Below are 22241 nucleotides of genomic sequence, written 5' to 3'. Positions count from 1 at the left end.
TTTAGTGTGTCCAATTACACTAAAGATAATTTTCAAGATTCATTTTTGTAAGCTTTTGAGTTCCACATTTTTCTTCCTTCTTTCCTCTCCTCCTCCTCCCTAAGACACAGAGCAATCTGATGTATGTCATACATATACAATCATATTAAACACATTTCCATATTAGTCATTTGAAAAAGAAGAGTTAAAACAAAAGGGAAAAATGATGAAAAACAAAAACAAAATTGAAAAAATGAAAAAATATGCTTCACATTGCCTTCAGGCCGCCCAGTTCTTTCTCTGGATATGGTTGGCATTTTCCGCCACAAGTCTTTTAGACTTGTCTTTGGACGCATTGATGAGAAGAGCTAAATCAATCTTAGTCGTTCATCACACAATGTTGTTGTTACTATGTTCAAGGCTCTCCTAGTTCTCCTGTCTTCATTTAAGTATCAGTTCAACTAAGTCTTTCTGGATGTTTCTGAAATCTGCCGGCTCATGATTTCTAACAGGACTGTTTTATTCCGTCACATTCTTTTATCACAATTTCTTCAGTCATTTCCCAGTAGATGGACCTGAACTCAGTTTCCAATTTTTTTGCCACAACAAAAAGAGATGCCATTAATATTTTGTCCATGTGAGTTCATTCCCATTTTTATGATCTCTTTTGAATGCGGATCTAGTAGTGGTGTAGCTAGATCAAATGCTATGCTTTAGGCTCTCCAGAATTGTTGAATCAATTTATAATCCACCAGCATAATATTAGAGTCCCAGTTTTCCCACATTCCCCCCAACAATGATCATTTTTCCATTCTGTCATATTAGCCAGTTATGCCCTCTACTGTTTAATTAGCATTTCTCTAATCAGTAGTGATTTATTTTTTACATATGACTCTGGATAGCTTTCATTTCTCTCTTTGAAAACTGACTGTTCATATCCTTTGGCCATGTATCAACTAAGGAATGACTTGATTTCTTATAAATTTGACTCAGTTCTCTATATCTTTGAGAAATGAATCCTTTATAAGAAACAGTGGTTAAAATTACTTCTCAGTTTTCTGCTTTCCTTCAAATATTGTTTGTATTTATTTTGTTTGTGCAAAAATTTTGTAATCCAATGTAATCAAAATTAGCCATTTTGAAATTTATAATGTTCTCTGTCTCTTGTTTGGTCACAAATTCTTTCCCTCTCTAAAAGTCTGACAGACTATCCCTAATTAACTTTAAGTCTAAATCATACACCCATTGTGACCTTTTCTTGGTATAAGGTAAAGATGTTGATCTATGCCTAGTTTCTGCCATACTATTTTCCAGTTCTCCCAGTATTTGTGATCAGATAGTGAGTTCTTATCCAGAAGCTGAAGTCTTTAGGTTTATTAATCAGCAGATTATTATTTAATACTGTCTCTTGTGTACCTAATCTATTCCACTGATCTACCACTTTCATTTCTTAGCCAATACTAGATAGTTTGTTATGCCTGCCACTTTACAGCATAGTTTTAGATCTGGGATAGCTTACACCACCTTCCTTGGCATTTTTTTCCTTGATATTCTTGACATTTTCTTTCTCCGGAAGAATTTTTTTTACTATTTTTTTAGCTCCATAAAATAATTTTTGGTAGTTTAATTGATATGGAATGAATAAGTAAATTAATTGAGGTAATTGTTAACAGTTTTGACTAATCTTTAGTTGATATCCCAGGACTTTATAAGTATATCATCATATCATCTGCAAAGAGTAAGAGTTTTGTTTCCTCATTACCTATTCTAGTTCATTCAATTTCTTCTCTTTCTCTTATTGCTAAAGTTACCATTTCTAATATAATATTGAATAATAGCGATGATAATAGGCAACTTTGTTTCATCCCCAATCTTATTGAGAATGTGTCTAGCTTATGTCCATTTTATATAATGCTTGCTGATGTTTTAGATAGGTCTCCTTTTCATTTTTTTTTATTTAGAAAGGTTTTATTTATTTTGAGTTTTACAATTTTCCCCCCAATCTTGCTTCCCTCCCCACCCTCCCCCACAGAAGGCAGTTTGCTAGTCTTTACATCCGTTCCATAGTATACATTGATCTAAGTTGAATATGATGAAAGAGAAATAATCCTTAAGGAAGAAACATATAGTATGAGTTATAGCAGAATTACATAATAAGACAACATTTTTTTTTAAATTAAAGGTAATAGTCTTTGGTCTTTGTTCAAACTCCACAATTCTTTCTCTGGATACAGATGGCATTCTCCATTGCAGATACCCCAAAATTGTGTCTGATTGGTATGAGCAAGTACATTAAGGTTGATCATCACTCTCTCCTTTATATTTTAGGGAAAATTCCATTTATTCTTATGCTCTCTAGTGTTGTATTTTGTTAAATGAGTGTTGTATTTTGTTAAAAGCTTTTTAAGTATCTATTGAGATAATCATATGATTTCTCTTGGATTTTTTTTTATGTAGCCAATTATGCTGACTGTTTTTCTAATATTGAACTACCCTTGCATTCCTGGAATAAATCCTACCTGATCATAATGTATCATCCTAGTGATAAATTATTGTAATAACTTTGCTTAAAATTTTTGCATAAAAATTCAGTAGGGAAATTAATCTATAACTTTTTCCCTCTATTTTAACTCTCCTTCATATAGGTATCAATTCCATATTTGTGTCATAAAAGGAGTTTAGCAGGATTCCTTCTTTTCCTAATTTTTCAAATCTTATACTTTGAATTGGAATTAATTGTTCTTTAAATGTTTGGTTAAATTCACTCATAAATCCATCTGGCCTTGGAGATTTTTTCCTGATCGAGTTTATTGATGTTTGGCTTAATTTCTTTCTCTAAAATATGTTTATTTAAGCATTTTGTTTCTTCTGTTAATCTAGGAAATTTTCCCATTTTCATTTAAAATTTTTTTTTTTAATTTAAGGCAATGGAGTTAAGTGACTTGCCCAAAGTCACACAGCTAGGCAATTATTAAGTGTCTGATGTTGAATTCAATCTTGAGGTCCACATGACTCCAAGGCCTGTGTTCTATTCACTGAGCCAACTAGCTGCCCCCCATTTTCATTTTTGATACTGATAATTTGGTTTTCTTTTTTCTTTTTTTAAAATCAATTTAACCAAAGGCTTATCTATTTCATTGGTTTTTTCCCATTAAATTCAGTTCTTATTTATTAGCTCAATAGTTTTCTTACTTTCAATTTTATTAATTTCTCCTTTGATTTTTCAGAATTTCTAATTTGGTATTTAATCGGGAACTTTTTATTTATCCTTTTTCTAGCTTTTTTAGTTGCATGCTTAATTCACTGATCTCCTCTTTCTCTATTTTTTTTTAGGTTTTTGCAAGACAAATAGGGTTAAGTGGCTTGCCCAAGGCCACACGGCTAGGTAATTATTAAGTGTCTGAGATCAGATTTGAACCCAGGTACTCCTGACTCCAGGGCCGGTGCTTTATCCACTGCACCACCTAGCTGCCCCTCTTGCTCTATTTTTTTATGTAACCATTTAGAGATGTAAAATTTCTTCTAACAACTGCTTTAACTGTATTCCATGAGGTTTGCTATGTTGTTTCATTGGCATTCTCTTGGTTGAAATTACTGATTACTTCGATGATTTGTTATATGACCCAGTCATTCTTTAAAATTAGGCTATTTGGTTTCCAATTAAGTTTAGTCTATCTTTCCATGGCCCTTTATTACAAGTAATTTTTATTTCATCATGATCTGAAAAGGATGCATTTTATATTTCTACCTTTCTACATTTGATTGTGAGGTTTTTATGCCCTAATACATAGTCATAAGTGCCATGTATTACTAAGACAAAGATATATTCCCTTTCCATTCCCAATCAATTTTCCATAAAGATCTATCATATATAATTTTTATAAAATTATATTCACCTCATTACCTTCCTTCTTGTTTATTTTGTGGTTAGGTTTATCTAATTAAGGTTAAGGTCCCTTATTATAGTTTTGCTGTCTATGTCTGCCTATAATTCATTCTGGATGCTATGAAAAAGTTTATACTCTTCACATTCACAAGTATGGATTATTAACTCTGAATTTCCCTCCACCTATTTGTCTCCAGTTTGTATTTTTCTATTTTCTTCCATCCTGTCCCTCTGAGTCAGTGTTTACTTCTGACTACACCTATGAGATATTTTACATTTTCTTCTTTTTTTAATTTTTAAAATTTTGTTTGACTTAATCTCAAAATCTCATGAAACCATTAGATTGTCTGGTATTGGTTAAGAAATTAAAGAGGTAGATCAGTCGACTAGATTAGGTACAAAAGGGACCAGTATTAAATGACTATAATAATCTGCTGATTAATAAACCTAAAGACTGCAGATTTTGGAAAAGAACTCACTATCTGATTGAAAATATGGGAAAACTGGAAAATAGTATGACAGAAACTAGACATAGATCAACATCTTGTACTTTATACCAAGAGAAGGTCACAATGGGTGTATGACATAGACTTAAAGTCAATTCAGAATAGTTTATAGGTTAGACCTTTGGAGAGGGAAAGAATTTATGACCAAACAAGAAATAGTGATCATTATATTTTTAACGAATTATTTTCTTCAGTTAGCTTTTGCACCACCCATTTGCCCAATTCTATTTTTTAAAATTAATTTATTTATTTTGAATTTTACAATTTTCCCCTTAATCTTGATTCCCTCCCCCCACCCGCCACAGAATGCAGTCTGTTAGTCTTTACGTTGTTTCCATGGTGTGCATTGATCTAAGTTGAATGTGATGAGAAAGAAATCATATCCTTAAGGAAAAAGTTAAAGTATAAGAGATAGTAAAATTACATAATAAGATAACTCTAAAAAAATTGAAGGTAATAGACTTTGGTCTTTATTCAAACTCCACAATTCTTTCTCTGGATATGGATTGTATTCTCCAAGTGGATATCCCAAAATTGTATCTGATTGTTGCACTGACAGAATGAGTGAGTCCATCAAGGTTGATCATCACCCCCATGTTGCTGTTAGGGTGTGCAATGTTCTTCTGGTTCTGCTTATCTTGCTCAGCATCAGTTCATACAAATCCTTCCAGACTTCCCTGAATTCCCATCCCTCCTGGTTTCTAATAGAACAATAGTGTTCCATGACATACATATACCACAATTAGTTCAGCCATTTCCCAGTTAATGGACATTCACTCAGTTTCCAAATCTTTGTCACCGCAAACAGGGCTACTATCAATATTTTTGTACAAGTGACATTTTTACCCTTTTTCACAATCTCTTCAGGTTATAGACCCAGTAGTGGTATTGCTGGATCAAAGAGTATGCACATTTTTTTTTTGCCCTTTGGTGCAATTCCAAATTGCCCTCCAGAAAGGATGGTTGAGTTCACAGCTCCACCAATTAATGTATTAGTGTCCCAGATTTCCCACATCCCTTCCAACATCGATCATTATCCTTTCTGGTCATATTGACCAGTCTGAAAGGTGTGAAGTGGCACCTCAAAGATACTTTAATTTGCTTTTCTCTAATCAGTAGTGATTTAGAGCAATTTTTTATATGACTATGGACCACTTTGATTTCCTCATCTGTAAATTGTCTTTGCATGTTCTTTCATCATTTGTCAATTAGGGAATGGCTTGGTTTTTTTTAATTTGACTCAGTTCTCTGTATATTTTAGAAATGAGTCCTTTGTCAGAAATACTAGCTGTAAAAATTGTTTCCCAATTTACTACATTTCTTTTGATCTTGGCTACAGTGGTTTTGTCTGTGCAAAAGTGTTTTAATTTGATTTAATCAAAATTACCAACCCCATTTGCCTTGCAAAAACTAAAAAAAAAGATTACTTAGTTTGTTTTTAATGATGTTCTCCATCTCTTCCTTGGTCACAAAGTGCTTCCCTTTCCATAGCTCTGACAGGTAAGCCATTCCTTGATTTCTTAGTTTACTTATAATATTATTTTTTATGTCTATATCCTGTATCCATTTTGATCTTATCTTGGTATAGGGTGTGAGGTGTTTGGCCAATTCTATTTTTAAAGGAATTGTTTTCTACAGTAGATTTTTTTCATTTGGTCAATTCTATTTTTTTCAGAGTTGCTTCTTTTTCCATTTGGTCAATTGTATTTTTTAAAGAGTTATTTTCTTCAGTCAATTTTTAGACTTCCTTTTCCAAGCTCTTGACTCTTTCTTGCAAACCTCCCATTTCTTCCCACCTCTTTTATTTTATTTTTAAAATCTCTTTTGAGCTCTTCCAAGAGGACTCTTAACTTTGAGGCCAATTCATATTCCTCTATGGGGCTTCACAAGAAGGCCTTTTTTCATTGTTCTCTTTCAAAATGGTGTTTTGATCTTCCTTGTCACCATAGTAACTATGATCAGGGCTTTTTTTTTCTTTTTCTAACTCATTTTTAAGCTAGTTTGTGGTTTTCAAAGTTGAGCTCTGCCCCAGGCCACAGGGATAGATACTGTCCCAATCTTTTGCTAGGGGCCAGGGACCTACTTGCTGACTTTCTGTGCTGTGGTCTCAGGGGCTAATGACTGTACTTCTGCCCTTGGGTTGCCTGGCTTAGTTGCACCCAGTGTACAGGATTCTGGGGTTCACCATTTGTTTTCTGTGCTGGGGCTGGAGGTTCCACAGCTAACCTGCTGTGCTGCTGGCCTGCTGAGCTGGACTCAAGGGACCTCAGTTGTTGATCTTTGCTGTGGCTAAAAGACTCCTGTTGGCTTCTCCCATACCCACCTGTGCTAAGTTATGTGACCCTTTCACCTGAGTAAGATAGTCATTTCCTGAAGTCCTTCCAAGATATCTAAAATTCTAATTTTTTGTAGGTACTGTGACTCCAAAATCCATTTAGAAGTTTGCTTTAATGATGTTTTAGAAGAAGCTAGGAAGAGATCAGAGAAATTTCTGGCATGTTGTAACCTAGGACTTCTTAACCTAAAGTACAAGAATTTAGTTTTTAAAAAAACATTTTGATGACTGTATGTCACCATAATTGGTGCATTTAAGAACACAGAGAAGGGATTCCTAGCTCTCACTAAATTGCCAAAGGAAACAACAAAGTGTTAGGAATTCCTAATCCAGTTTAATCCCTTCTTTTTGTAAATGAGAAACCTGAAACCCATACCAGGTAAGTGATTTGCCTAATTTCATACAGCTTATGAAGAAGAAAGCCAGTATTCATACCCAGATTCTTAGACTCTAAAGCTGGTACTTTTTTCACCACAATGTAATGTTATTTATCTATGAGTCAACTGAACAGAAGAGAGAGTAATGATGATGGATGAGTTCTCTAGGGGCAAAGGCCAAGGGAAAGAGCAGAAGGTTAAGTAAAGACTGATCGGTAATACAGCCTTCCATATTAAGAGATCAGAAGGAGAATAAAGGATGCAGTGAAAGAGAAAATAGCAAGAAGAACAATATTTTAGGTTCCCAGTACATATTCCTTGGGGAGGGAAGCCCTTAGAATAAGTAGTTAGATTTAAGTTAGAGGCAGGTTAAAAGAAAAGATTATTATCTCTAGGACTATAAAGGGAACAGCCCCCTGGATTCTGCTCTGCTCAGGCATGTCTGGAGCATTATGTATAGAGCAGGAGGCTTCAGTATGGACAAGACAGATGTGGTGAACAGTTTTCCAAGGAGGGCAAGCAGGATGCTGAAGGAATCAACACCATGCTATATAAAATAAGTTGAAGAGAAGACAAGTGACTCATGACAGATAGCATCAGAGGTAAGAATGAAAGAGCTTTACTTTTTTTAAGAAATATTAGGCTTATTGAATTTGGTTCCAAGAAATAGAATGTAAAGCAATGGTTGGAACTTAAAAACATGCAGATGTTGACTTGAGATAGGAAATCTTTCCTAATTACCTTAAAAAATTTTTCTTCTCAAATATCCAAAGAATACTTAACTGCCACAGGAATCTTGAAGGTGATTGTACATGCATCTAAGTAGCATTCTAGTGTTTTTGAATGAAATCAGGCCTGAAACTTCATAACCCCAGTTGGAGCTTCATTGGCAAAGATACTGGAATGATTTTCCATTTCCCACTTCAGCTCATTTTACAGATGAGGAAACTGAGACAAACAGGATTAAGTTCCACAGCTAGTAAGTGTTTGAGTTGGAATTTGAACTCAGGTTGTATTGACTCTAAGGATGGCACTCTGTGGACCACGATGCCACAAGTTGCCCAGTAAATAATATTCTCTATTACTTTTAATATCATTGTAGAGGGTTTTTCTGCTCCTTATCCCAAGGATTTCAACAAGTACCTAAATGTATCTCAGTTGTATTTTTCCACCTCCTACCTCTGAACATTTGTATAATTGAAATTATTCTCCTCATCTTTAGTCTTTGAGTCCTTAATGACTCTCCTGCCCCAACTTTAACATCACTTTATCTGAGGCCTGTCCTGATGATCTCCTATCTCCTAGAACCTCTTCCTTAAATTACCTTGCATGTATTTTGTACATACCTATATATAATATGTACACATTGATTTCCTCTAGCTCTCCCAGTCAACCTGGTTTTCATTGTCATCTTCAACTTCTCACAGGTTTGTTCCTCATATCCAACTGCTACCAAGTCTCATCATTTCTACCCTCAAACATCTATCCTACACATACTATTCTTTGGACTCATTTGACCTGGGACAGGTTCTCATGCCTTGAACTTCAAATATCATGATGAAATTCTAGTGGATTTCTCTTTGCTACCTTTCTAAACTACTTAGACTTTACCCCCCACCCTCACCCACATGCAATCTAAATGTAGCTGCAATTCCATCATTGTTGCTCCTCAACCTATCTCTCCCTCATATCTACAATATTCTTCCTCCTATTTTCTGCAACCTGGATTTCCTGACTTCCTTCAGGACTAGCTCAAATCCTAACTTTTGACTTCTGCTCACTTCATTCCATCTGTAAGTCAGTCAATAGTAAGACAATAAATTACCATATTGATGATTAAACCATCCATAGACAGATTAACTTTACCATACAATCTTTTAGTTTTGTTTTTTGTTTTGTAAGGCAATGGGATTAAAGGATTTGCCCAAAGTCACACAGTTAGGTACTTATTAAGTGTCTGAGGTCAAATTTGAACTCAGGTCCTCCTGTCTCCTGGGTTATTACTCTATCCACTGTGCCACATAGTTGCCCCTTTACCATACTGTCTTAAACTTGTTGCCATAAAAATATCATGCCAATACTCTGTCCAACATACTGTAATGCTGAGGGGCCTTGATACATGGGAAGAACCTTCATGTCAAAGAACAAGTTTCCCTACTGTATCCGGAACAATACCAGAAGTCTTGTTTCCCATACTATCGGACCTTTGTGGTCAATTTGGTTCTGGTAGAGGCAGCGAGAAGGATGTCTTTGCACAACCTTCCCGTCATTTTCCTCAATATAATGTACATGCCATGTCATCATTCACTCGATGTCATGGTCTTCCATTACAAAGGAAAACAATCAGCAGCAAAACATTAATTACTATGTGCCGACTATGAATCAAGTCTTCTGCTAAGCCCTGGGGATACAAGGAAGAGTAAAAGAGAGTCTATGATTTTAAAGAGACTGATAGGAGAGACAATATACAAACAACTGTGTACAAACAAGTTATACATATTTGTCTGTCTATCAGTCTGATAAATCAGAGATAATCAACAGAGGGCAGACACTAGAATTAAGAGGAAGTGGAAGAGGGTTTCTCATAGGTGCTATTTTGGCTGGAACTTGAAAAAAGTCAGGAAAAACTGGGAGGTAGAGATGAGGAAGGAAAAAACTTTCCAGTGGTCAAAATCCACTGGAAATGTCCATGGTATACCTACATCAAAGAATGTGCTATGCTCTATGAGGAAAACAGAATTCTAAAATGGAGATGGACAAATTTAGAGACCTCTTTACTCTATATGTTCATATGAATTATTTGTGCCCAGTCTGTGGTAGAGCCTTTTGAGTTCATATGGATCTCATCAGCTGTACAATGGACATACCGTACCCTGACCTCAACGTGGTGATGTTTGGTCTATTGAAAAACAAAGAACAGTGAAAGGAAGCCAGGGAAATCAATAGATTGATCTGAAGAGGGGGCATATTCCTGGGGCACAGCTAGAGCAAATGCCCAGAACCAAGGGATGGAGGGTCTTGCTTGTAGAACAGTCAGGAGACCACTGTCACTGGATCAAAGAGTACTTGTTGGGGAGTAAGGCATAAGAAGACTGGAAAGGTAGGAGTCAGTTAAGTCTGAAGATCTTTGAAGGCTAAACATGGCATTTAGTATTTGGTCCTCGAAGCTATGGAAGTTTATTGTTATTATTAGTATCACCTATTGAGTAGGGTAATTACAATATTGAACCTGTTCTTTAGGAAAATCATTTTGATAGTTGAATGAAGAATGAACTGGAGTGGGAGGAAGAGGTAGACCCACTGGTAGCTATTGTGTGAGGTGATAAGGGTCTGTGGGTAGCTAGGTGGTGACTTGGTAAAGTACCTAGCCAGGAGTCAGAATGATAAACCTCCCTTTGCCTCAGTTCCTCATCTGTAAAATAAACTGGAGAAAAAACAGTTAAAATTCCAGTATTTTTTGTCAAGAAAACTCTAAATAGGGTCACAAATAGTCAGATACAGTAAAACAATGACAACAATGATGATGGTCTGCACCAGAATTGGAGCAATGTCAGAGAAAAGAAGTGAGCATATATTAGAAATATTTCAAAGGTAAAATCAATAGACTTTGGCAACAGCTTAGATATGGGAATAAGGAGTCCAGAAGCCTGAGGGACTAGGAGAATTACTGCCTTCTGCAGTAATATAATAATGTTTTGTACTTAGTTTTTGATGAAGACCATGACATTAGGAAGATAATGCCAAAATAAACACATGAATTGGATTTGAGTTTGGGGGGGGGGGGTGCTAAGTCACTAGTCTCACATTTTCCTCATTAACCATCTAGATCCAGTGGCCAGATATGGATGAGGACAGCTGGAGATAGTCCGGTATATGAGGCAATCAAGCTTAAGTGATTTGCCCAAAGTCACACAGCTAGTAAGTGTCTGAGGCCAGATCTGAACTCTCTTCCTGATTTCAGGGTCAGTATTCTGGCCATTGTACCATTTAGATACCTTTATAATAATAATGTGAAGAGAGGAGATATGATGGTTCTTGGTGTGGGACAAGTTGATATTAAGATTTCTACCAGCTATCCAGTTCTAGATGTTTAAAAGGATTATAAATGCAATATTGAAAGTCAGCAGAGATGTTGGGACAAAATAAGCAGAAAGGAGAATCATCAGCATAGAGGTTCTGCTGTTGATGTTTGAACCTAATTCTCAAAGAAGACCATGACATCCAGGAAGTGATGCTTTGACATGCACATGAATTGGATTTGAGTGAGGGAGATTCTGTGCTAAGTCATTAGTCTCCTTTTCTCCTCTGGAGTCATCTGAGTCCAATGGCCTGATACAAATCAGGATGAGTGGAGATAGGTCTTAATGACAGACAATTAGGATTAAGTGATTTGTCCAAGGTCACACAGTGTCTGAGATCACATTTGAACTCAGGTCCTCTTAATTTCAGGGCTGACACTCTTCCCACTATGCCATCTAACACATTAGAGATGCTAATTAAATTTATCAGAGCAGGTGAGTTCACCAAGTAAAGTAATATTTTGGGACACCTATGGTTTAGAAAGGATGATCTGGATAAGGATCCAGAACAGGAAATAGAGAAGCAGCAGTGAAATAGGTAAGAAGAGAAACTGTGAGAGTGATGCACAAAACAACCTGAGAGGAGGTATTCAACAGCATCAAAAACTTCAAAAATGTCTAGGAGAATGAGGACTGAGACAAAGCTCTTTGATTTGGAAAATATGAGCTCATAAGAAACTTAGACTAATTCTGATAAAATGATAAAGTAAGAAGCTAGTTTGTAAGGGGTTAGGAAATGAATGGGATGAAAGAATTTGGAGCTTAGTTCCAAAGGACAGCAGAGATATAGATCTATAGATTAGATGCAAGTATAAAGTGAGAGGTTTTTTTCAGGATATGGAAGACATGGGCATGTTTGTAGGCAATGCAGAATAAGACTGAAAATAAGTAATAAATTGGGGATGTTAGAGAGAACAATCTTGGAGGAGATTAATGTAATGGAATCGCTTGACCAAGTAGAAAGATTGGCCTTAGTAAGGAGTAAGATCACTTCATCAGGGCAGAAGGCATCATAGTGACAGGACACAAAGAAGATGAGAAAGAGGAAACTCACAGTGAATGACCTCATTTTTTCTGTAAGATATGAAGCAAGGACCTCTATGGAGAGGGAATAAAGGAAGTGATAAGAGTTTTGAAGAAGGAAGAAAAATTTAGAAGAGAGTCTATGGAGAGTGAGTTGGTAAAATATTTACAGCAGGATAGCCTAGTAGCTATGAGAACCCAGTTGAGGTCATGCAACATAAATTTGTAGTGGACCCAGTAATTTTCTCCATCCTTGTTCAGCAGTACATGTATGGAGCAATAGAATCTAATAGTGGGAGTGATCCAGGACTGAAAGAAACAATCAGTGAAATGGTAAGAGACTAAGGATTCAAGAGAAAAAGAGAATGTAGAATTGAATTTTGGCATCCAATAATCAAAATGAGGAGAGGCAGGAGGTAGGGGTGGGAAGGCAGTGGCTAACAAAAGGGAAATGGCCAGATAGAGAGTTAGGATCAAGAGATTTGGAGGTCACAGTGCAAATAAAGCAACAGATTTTGTCAGAGAAGGGAAAAGGAGATATGAAATGTCAATAGATTATGGTCAGAGAAGAGGATTTCACAATTCTTGAACATGGAAATTGTAAATTTGTGGGTGATGGCAATATCTAGAGCATGATCATCTTTGCATGTGACTGAGGTGAGATGAAGAAATAGCCCATCAGAAGTGGGTAGGTTGAGGAACTGAATGTTTAAAGAGTTTGAAAGAGTCAGCATATATGTTGAAGTCTTAGAATGAAAGCAAAAGTTGGGAAAAAGGGAAAGTGTGTACCAAATTCATTACAGAAGAAAGGAGTGTACCTGAGGACTTAGAGAACAGCTAATAGGATTTTGATTAGGTAGTAGATATGAATAGCATGAATCTCAAATAAGTTCAAGATGGAAATTAAAGAGGGTAAACATAATATTTTCCATTTGGATTCAAAAATTGAATGTAGGCAGTGCAGAATAAGACTGAAAATAAGTAAGAAAGTGGGGTTGTGAGAGAGAACAATCTTGGAGGAGATAAATGTAATGGAATCACTTGACCAAGTGGAAAGATTGGTCTTGGTAAGGAGTAAGATCACTTCAAAATGGCAGAAGGCATGATGAGACTCACATTAGGCAATGATTTTACTGAAAAAAATTGGGGGGCATCTAGGTGGCTCAGTGAATAGAGCACCAGCCCTGGAATCAGGAGTACCTGAGTTCAAATCCAGCCTCAGACACTTAATAATTACTTAGCTGTGTGACCTTGAGCAAGTCACTTAACCCCATTTGCCTTACCAAAAAAAAACCTAAAAAAAATGTTGAATGTCCTACTGAATGTCCTATGGTGAAACAAAGGATATGGTAGCCAAAAAAAGGTAAGATCATCTTGGAATACAAGAGTTGCATTGCTTCTAAAAATAGCCTAGCAAGAGTTGTCCTTTCCTCCATCCTACTCATATCTCATTTAGAATGATGTTCAGGTCTAGTGGGTCCCATCATTTAGAAAAGTACATGGCACCTATAAAAAAGACTTGTTAATCAGCTGAATGAAATGATCCAAAATGGGGTATACGGAATGTTAGAGGGGCTCCAGCCCATGTAATATGAGTAGCAGATGAAAGATATAGAAACCTTTAGCTTGAAGAAGGGGAGTGGGGTAGGAATATAGCATGACAATATTTTAAGTGATGTCACATGGAAGGAGGATTAGGCTTATTCTATTTGACTGCACAGAGAAAATCAAGAAACAGTGGGGGGAAACTTCTAAGAGACCAACTTGTTTGTCATTAGGAAAATCACCAAAATAACCAGACATTTCCAAAAACAGAAAGGAAAGAACACTGAAAACAGGGTGAAATTTTGGTGCTCAGAGGCCTTGATAAAATACACATAGCAGTGAGATCCTCCTGTGACAGGTGGGGAAATTCTTTTTCAGTTGTGGGTTGGACCAGATGGACACTAAGGTTCCTAATCTCTCTGAAAATCTGTGGTACAGATTTTAAAGCTTGAAACCCAGAAAAGTGAAGTCATCTAATTCCAATGATACAGACAGTAAGCTGAAAGATGGAGATTCCAGGGCAGGTTAGAGAGCAACAGTTTTTATCAAATTCTGACTCAGGTACTGTGTTAAGTACTGGAGATACAAAGTTAAGTTTAAAAAAATTTCTGTTTATCCCTCAAGGAGTCAATTATTCTTCATCTAAAATTCAATTCTTCATTCAAGATGCAAAGAAAGGGCAATAATATAAAAGGACTCAGTGAAAAGACTACAGGAAGTAATGTGGATGCAAAAGAAGACCAAAAGCTCCCCCATTAGTACCAGGAGGGTGCTGTCAGTGCCAGGAATGCCAGGCACTTTGCATGACTGTGAGCAAGTCATTTAATCCTTCTCAGATTCAGTTTTTTCATTTGTAAAAAGAAAACTGGATTTGATGGTCTTTGAGATTCTGTTGAAATCTCAAACTATGATCCTGGGATATCACACCACACACTCACACACACACACACACACAGACACACAAAATTATAGAACTATACTATACTCGCAGAAGCTAGCTCAACTGTTGACTTTTCTACAAGATGACCATTTTCAAAAGTTATCTCCTTATCTTTCAGGACCCAGTATACGAATGGAGCCCAGAAATCCAGGGTTTTCTCCTGACTTCTTCCTTCTATGGTTCAATTATCACCACAATCCCAAGTGGATACTTAGCTGGAGTTCTTGGAGGAAAGAAGATAGCTGGATTATCACTGTTTATCAGCTCAGTTCTCAGTCTCTTGATACCATTAGCAGCAGACTACGGACTACCTTACTTGTTTCTCATAAGGACATTACAAGGCCTGGCTCAGGTACCAGAATCCCTTCAGAGTAGGTAGGATGGATTGTGATTCAATTTTTCACAGTTCAAAATTTCTGATTATCTTAATTTCAGGGGATGAGCATGGGTGGTTTGTCTGCTTTTTGGCCAAAATGGGCTCCACCACTGGAACGTTCTCAGCTAAGTACCATTGGTCTTTCTGGTAAGGACTCAAGTATAACAGTTGTGGTTCATTTTTATCCTTCTTTATCTTTCCTACTTTCATGTGGTGTTATCAGAACTAGAATTCTTCAATGTAGAAATGCAAATAAAACAGAATCACAGAACTTAACTATAGAAGACCTCAATGGCCATTCACAAAATTAAAATTCTGGAGACATGACACTTTGGGTCCTCTTTTCTTATTTAACCTTAAATGTTGTACAGATTAAAAATTTAAATAATTCACACTTTCCTTAATTCCAATAATTGCCACTAAGTCTCAAAGATTGTAACTTCTTTTCTTCTCATTAATTTATTTTTCCAATGATAAGTGAAGATAATCTTCAACATTAATTTTTGTAAAGTTTTTTTCCTCCTACCCTTCATCTCCCCACCCCAGGATGGCAAGTAATTTGACACAGGTTATACATAGTATATCCCATTTCCATATTAGTCACACTGTGAAAGAAGAATCAGAACAGAAGGGGAAAACCATGTGAAGGATTATAAAAAAATAAATTTAAGAATAAGATAGTAACTGCATTCAGACTCCATAGTTCTTTCTCTGTATGTGGATGGCATGTTTCATCACAAATCTTTAAGAATTGTCTTTAGGGGTGGCTAGATGGCGCAGTGGATAGAGCACCAGTCCTGGAGTCAGGAGTACCTGAGTTCAAATCCAGCCTCAGACGCTTAATGATTACCTAGCTGTGTGGCCTTGGGCAAGCCACTTAACCCCATTGCCTTGCAAAAACTAAAAAAAAAAACAGAATTGTCTTTAATCACTATATTGCTAAGAAGGGCTAAGCCTACCATAGTTGACCATTGCACAGAGTTATGGTTAAAGTGTATAATGTTCTCCTGGCTCCACTTACTTCACTCAGAATCATTTCATGTAAATCTTTTGGGGTTTATCTGAAACTATACTGCTCATCATTGCTTACACAATATAATATTCCATTGCATTTATATACCATAACTTGCTCAGCCATTCCCCAATTGATGGGTTTCCAGTTCTTTACCACTACAAAAAAGAGTTGCTATGAGTATTCTTGTTCTTGTGGGAGACATTAATTTCTAATTATTTAACTCCAAACTTACTCAATATCTTCAACTCAGGTTTAACAATGGGAAACTTCATTGTTATCTTTGTGGGGGGATTACTCTGTGAGTACCCAGGCTGGCGAAGCATCTTCTACATATTTGGTAAGTGACTGCATCTTCTGTCTGATGCCATTTTTTCAGGGTTTTTCTCCTGGACATCTACATCCCTTATGATATTCAGGTAGATCCTAGATAAAAAGTTCATTAATAATTAGATGTAGAAAAGACATAAGAAAGAATTTTATTCAAACCACTAATCCAAGAGGAACATCCTATGCAGAGAGTTGAAACTCTCTTCTCATGGGCACATAGCAAGTTGGTGGCTGAATCAATAGGACTTGACTCCATTCTTTGTCACTAGAGCCCAGTTGGTTCAAGCAATAATATTCAAAAAAAAATAGTCAAAAACATTCTTGACTTACCTATTTTACATTCAGTCAATCAAGCAACAAACATTTATTAAGCACCCACTATATCCCAGGCTCTGAGCTAAATGTTTGAAATATAAAACAAAGGCAAAAGAAAACCTTGCTTTCAAGGTACTCACAGTCTAATGAAGAGACATGTAAATTCAGAGTCATGAGTATGAGGAGGGATGAAAAAGTTTGGAAGAGTGAGTTAGAGAGCTATTAAAGACTTGTGTTGTCATAGAGAAGTCTCATTTGAGGTTTTGTAACAAAAATTTATTGAGGCTATCTGATTGAAGGTATCTGTAGTACAATACACTGGTAGAGTAACCAGTCAGCATATTTCCATGATTTTTTTTCTGAATCTTATTCATTGGTATGTGTAAGATTTACAAGAAGGATATGACTGGAGTGATCAAAGACTGAAGCTTTGTAGGGCAAGGTCAGCAATTTGATAAGAAGAAAGGGACTCAAGAAGTGGAAAACTGAAGAGGCTCACCATCAGGTCAAGATGAGTAAGGGAAGAGAGTGTAATGTAAGGGTGATGGTCTGGGAAAGAACTAATGGGTCAAGGGAAGTCATGGTGTAGTTGAAAAACAGGATTTGGGATTGCAGGGCAGGAAGAGAGGTAGAATGACAATAGATTGTAATTGTATGTCACTTTTAAAATATGTCAATGTGGAAATGATGTTTATAGTCTTTGAACCAGATCAAGCTTACCCAACTATAAAGAAAACCTTGCATGGAATGATCACTGATGTTCCATGTTGCCTCAACTAACTCAAAACCAAACAGAGCAAATGGGTATTCTAAATAAACTGTTTAAAATGTGGTCAGTTAAGAAGGGGAAACTGAGCAACAGTCAAGCATCATATAAGGTATTGAATGTCATTTCCATCATCCATATCAATGGTATCTGCTCCAATGAAATCACTCCAAGATTATTAATTCTCAGGGGATGAATTGCCTTCAACGAACCTCTGCTTGAGATTCTAAAGAAGGGGCCTCTGATTTTCTGGTTAAAGTTCAAGTCCATGGTTTTAACAACAAATATAGTTTTATTTGTATTCATTGTAAATTTTATATCATCAAATAAAAAAAGATTTCAATGTGCAAATATAAAGAAATAAGCAACTATGTTGCCCTTTTGTCCTTATGTAAAAGAATAACTTATGGACCTCAATACAGATTAATCAGATTCAGGGAAGTTTTGGAGCATGCTGGCATAATCTTTGCTTTTTTCTAAATATATGAAATTAATATAGAGTGATAATAAGAAATAATTATTTTGTTATTGCTTCATTTTTTTACCAAGATATGGAGCTAAGAGTATCTCAGGAGTCCAACATTGAGTGAAAATAAACCCCAATCTCCTAAGTCTGAAAGTCCAAGATCTGCTACATGCAGTAAACTCTAAAGAAAAAAAAAGAGTGCTATGAATTGGAAAGCTGGATGATTTGGAGTAAAATGAAAAATAAAATGGCAATATTGAATCATTAAAATGAGTAGAATTCTGTGGTTGAAGATTTTTATAAGATGGGGAATATTAAATTGGAGCAAAGTCATGTCAAATAAGACATAAATCTAAAAACATTAACTTGGCCCTCTTTTCCTTAGGAGGCATTGGCTGTGTCTACTGTATTATCTGGTTTCCTCTGGTTTATGATGATCCCAAGAATCACCCATTTATAAGTGAAAGTGAAAAGGAATACATTATTTCTTCAATGACTGGACAGGTGTGTTAAGAAAGATAGTTGGCATGGGAAAAGTCTTTGTATTTTTTTTAGATAATGACTAACATCCAAGATATATAGATAATTGATGAATTAATTAATGAAAAGACCAAAAGTAGTTTCCCAATAGATAAATAGGCTAAAGATAAAAACAAATGATATTCAAAAGACAATTTGAAAGCTATAAATAATCATGGGAAAATGCTCCAGTGTTGACAATAATGAAAAAAATACAAACCAAAACAATTCTGAAGTTTTACCTCACACACAGAAATTGTCAAAGATGACAAAAAATGAGAATAGTTAGAGTTGAATGAGTTGATGTGTTGGTGGTAGAGCTGCAAATGAGTACAAACCATTTTGGCCAGCAACTTGTAATTATGTGAATAACATGACTAAATTGTCAGTATAATCTGACCAAGAGATACCATTATTAGGTATATATCCCAAAGAGATCAATGATAAAAAGAGTCATGTACACCAAATCCATTATAGAATTACTTTTTTGTTCTACCTAAAAATGGAAACAATAGAAAGAATTGAGGATTGGCTAGATCAACTGAAACCTGAATATAATAGAATATGAGTGAGCTATAAGAAGTAACATATGTGATGACTACAGAGAAGCATGGAAAGAGTTATTTGAACTGAGTAAGGGAAGTTGGCTAGCCATGAAAACAATATTTACAATATATACATAATGTATACAATATGGAAATGGAAAGAACAACCAGCACAAAATAACTTGAAAGTAATGTTGAGCCACAGAGAAAAAATGGGAAAGATAGCCGATAATAGCTTGGAAGAAGATGTTCAAAACTTTACCTAAACAATAAACTCCCTGAAAATTAAAATGGATACCAAATGGAGGACGACTACAGAAAACAGCAAATATGCAGTTGTTGTGGAGAGATACTATCTATTTTCACAAATTTCTACTATTTGTAAATAGCGTAAATGTTTTGAAGTTTGTTTCTAGGAGTAGCTTCAAAGGGGCAGACTTTAATTGTCTAATTGTTTAACTTGGTAACTATCACAGGTGGCCACAGAAATTGGAGTAAAGTCCTCTTCGTATATGTATTCGTCACACTTGCCTGTGAAGCTCAGCTAGATAGTTTTGAAGACTATTGCCAAGTTTAGAAATGTTTATAAAATTACTTATCCTTACAGGAAATATGAAACTAAGTTTTTTTACAGTATCAGAGGGTATTTTTTTATTAAGTGATGCTATACCATTTCTAACTCCACTTCCCATATTCATTCATTGAAAGAGGTAAATAAATGAAAGGAAGTAAGAGAATAAAAATATCAAAACAAAGCCAAATGACCAAGAATATAGAAGACATGAATTACAGCAAAAACAAATGACCTAAAAACAGAAGAGAAATAATTGAAGAATTTCTGGGCCACCTGAACACCATCACAAAAAAAAAAAAAACTTAGACATCCATTTCAAGAAATCATAAAAGTCCATGACACATAGTTTCTAGGTAATTTATAACCAATTAATTAATTATGGCTAAAAAATAATAAAATTAGGTCAATGGCATTCTCAAAAACCAAAGATGCTCCCTGGAGAACATTGAATGCTTTAAAAAGTCTTTGGGAAAAAGAGTAGAAATGATTGATTAATAAACAATTAGAGGTGGCCATATTAATAAAGAGATAGGCAAAGAGTCTCAGATTCTCTTGCTGAGAATATAACCCAATCATGAAATTCAGTTGCTTCCAGCAACCTGGACAAAAAAAAAAATTCATCCCTTCTGACTGATTTTCCCCTTCATAACTTGGGTTACCTAAATTCTCTTAGTAGGTTCCAAAGACAAGGACTTATTTCCTAAGGGCAAGAACTCACCTAGACCAAATTCTGTTTGTCCAACTTCAAAACCATGTACTTCAAGGATTTGAGCAATTTTTTTCTGTCAGCAATTTCCTTCATAGACTGGTTGAATAACCTACAAGGCACTATTTTAAGAATGAGAAAATAGAGGGAAAAACTTCAATCCTAATTTAATCATTGATCATTAATATGAGAGAAATAGTCATTTTTCTCAGAAGAAAATTGTCCAAATCTCTTAAAACCAATGAGGAAAGTGGAAACATACGAATTCAATGGTCACCTCCTGAATGAAACTCCAAAATGAAAACTCCAAAATCCAGGGCTTTCAAGTGAAAGAAAAAAATACTGCAAAAAAGTCAGAAAGAAAGGATTCAATTCTTCTTGGGAAAGAGTAAAGACAAAAGGAAAAAAGCAATGACAGAGGACAAGATGGATAAATATTGTCATGAAAACAAGAAACATGAGCCTGAACAGACTTTGGGAGTTAGTGAAGGATAGAAAGGCCTGATGTCTTATGGTCCGTAGTGTCACAACAAATTGGAAAGGGTGGAATAATTGAACAATGTCAAGTATCCTTGATGAAAATAACAGAGTTCCAGAGAAGGTTTGAAGAGTTAAGAGCAACAAAAACAAGGTAAACAAGAGTAAAGATCATCTCAGGGACTTGAAATTGCAGCATATCACTGCTAGCCTCCAAAGCTAACTGAGGTAAGATTTGAGGCACCAATAATTAAACTAGCAATGAAAACTGAGAAAACTGAAAAGGCTCTATATTTAAACACACTGAGAATGCACCTTGTCAAATATACAGTTGATGTAAAGAAATGCTATAATATTTTCACAAAGTTATACCATTTGTAAGTAGTGTAAATATCTTTTTTTCTTTTTACTTCCTCTCATTTATCTACCTCTTTCAATGAATGAATATGAGCAATAGAATTACAATTAGTTTAAAATCACATAATTTAAAATACTACCTGATATTATAAATAGTGAGGAAAGGATGAAAAATATTTATGCATTTAGAAGACTAAAGGCAAATAAAGCTAAGGCTAAATTTCTGGATCTTTCTTTTATCATATTACTTAATCTAAAGGGAACATAGAATTAATATTAAAGACCTCCATAACATTATTTTCCATTGAAAATATAACTTTGATTTCAGAACCTTGTATTCTTTTAAATATTCTATACCTTAATATATACAAATACTAGTGAAGCAAATAAACAGGGCCATCTTTAATCTTACAAAAAGAAAGGAGAAGAAAAGAAAAGTGAATGTTGCATATTTGCAAAAATTAAGCATGACCCAAAGAAAAGATATTAAGAAGCCATCTCTTTCAACTGACCTGCAGAGATGAGAGGTTTATGGATGAGGAACATTGTATTTTCCAACATTTTCAATATACTGATGAGTTATACTGATTTCTTTTTCTCATCTTATTTTTCTTTTTAAAGATATATTTAATAAAGAAGGCTCTTGGTAGGGGGGAATTTAGGCAATGTAAAAATAAAAGATATTGACAAACATTATTTTTAAAAAGAATAATTGGTAACTTTTCCTTAGGATTTAATGCTTTACAAGATAAATTTACATATATCCTGTCAACAAATAGGGTGATAACAAAGCATCACCACCCCCATTTTACAGGTGAAAAAAACTGTAGTGAACTAAAGGAAAGTGACTTATCTCAAGTGACACAGCTAGTAAAGGACTGAGCCACCTTCAGGCTCTTTCCAGGATACGGGATCATGTAATCAGAATTGAAAGACTCTGCAGGTTCTTCCTGAAGTCTGCACCTGTTTTTCTCACAAGTGACCAGTGCTCCAGATCACTAATAAACAGAGAAATGCAAATCAACACAATTTGAAGATTTTTACCTCACACCTATAAAATTCACAAAGATAAAACTAGAACATGTGGGAGAGACAAATCAATGTACCCTGTATTGGGCAGCTAGGTGG

General features: G+C 35.4%; 1 protein-coding gene across 4 annotated transcripts in view; it reads left to right on the top strand.

The window, feature by feature from the left end:
• LOC141509806 (putative small intestine urate exporter) overlaps nucleotides 1-22241 on the top strand; it is a 64245-nt gene that overhangs the window by 19952 nt on the left and 22052 nt on the right. For all 4 annotated transcript variants that reach the window (XM_074219595.1, XM_074219591.1, XM_074219592.1 and 1 more), the window contains 4 exons: nucleotides 14789-15022; nucleotides 15106-15193; nucleotides 16312-16398; nucleotides 18321-18439. In XM_074219595.1, the coding sequence (XP_074075696.1) occupies nucleotides 14789-15022; nucleotides 15106-15193; nucleotides 16312-16398; nucleotides 18321-18439 (528 nt within the window). The remainder of the gene's footprint in view (nucleotides 1-14788; nucleotides 15023-15105; nucleotides 15194-16311; nucleotides 16399-18320; nucleotides 18440-22241) is intronic.

Source organism: Macrotis lagotis, chromosome 1 (assembly GCF_037893015.1).
Source record: "Macrotis lagotis isolate mMagLag1 chromosome 1, bilby.v1.9.chrom.fasta, whole genome shotgun sequence".
Lineage (NCBI taxonomy): Eukaryota > Metazoa > Chordata > Mammalia > Peramelemorphia > Peramelidae > Macrotis > Macrotis lagotis.
Note: the sequence above shows the minus strand (reverse complement) of the source record. Positions and strands in the feature narration are given on the sequence as shown.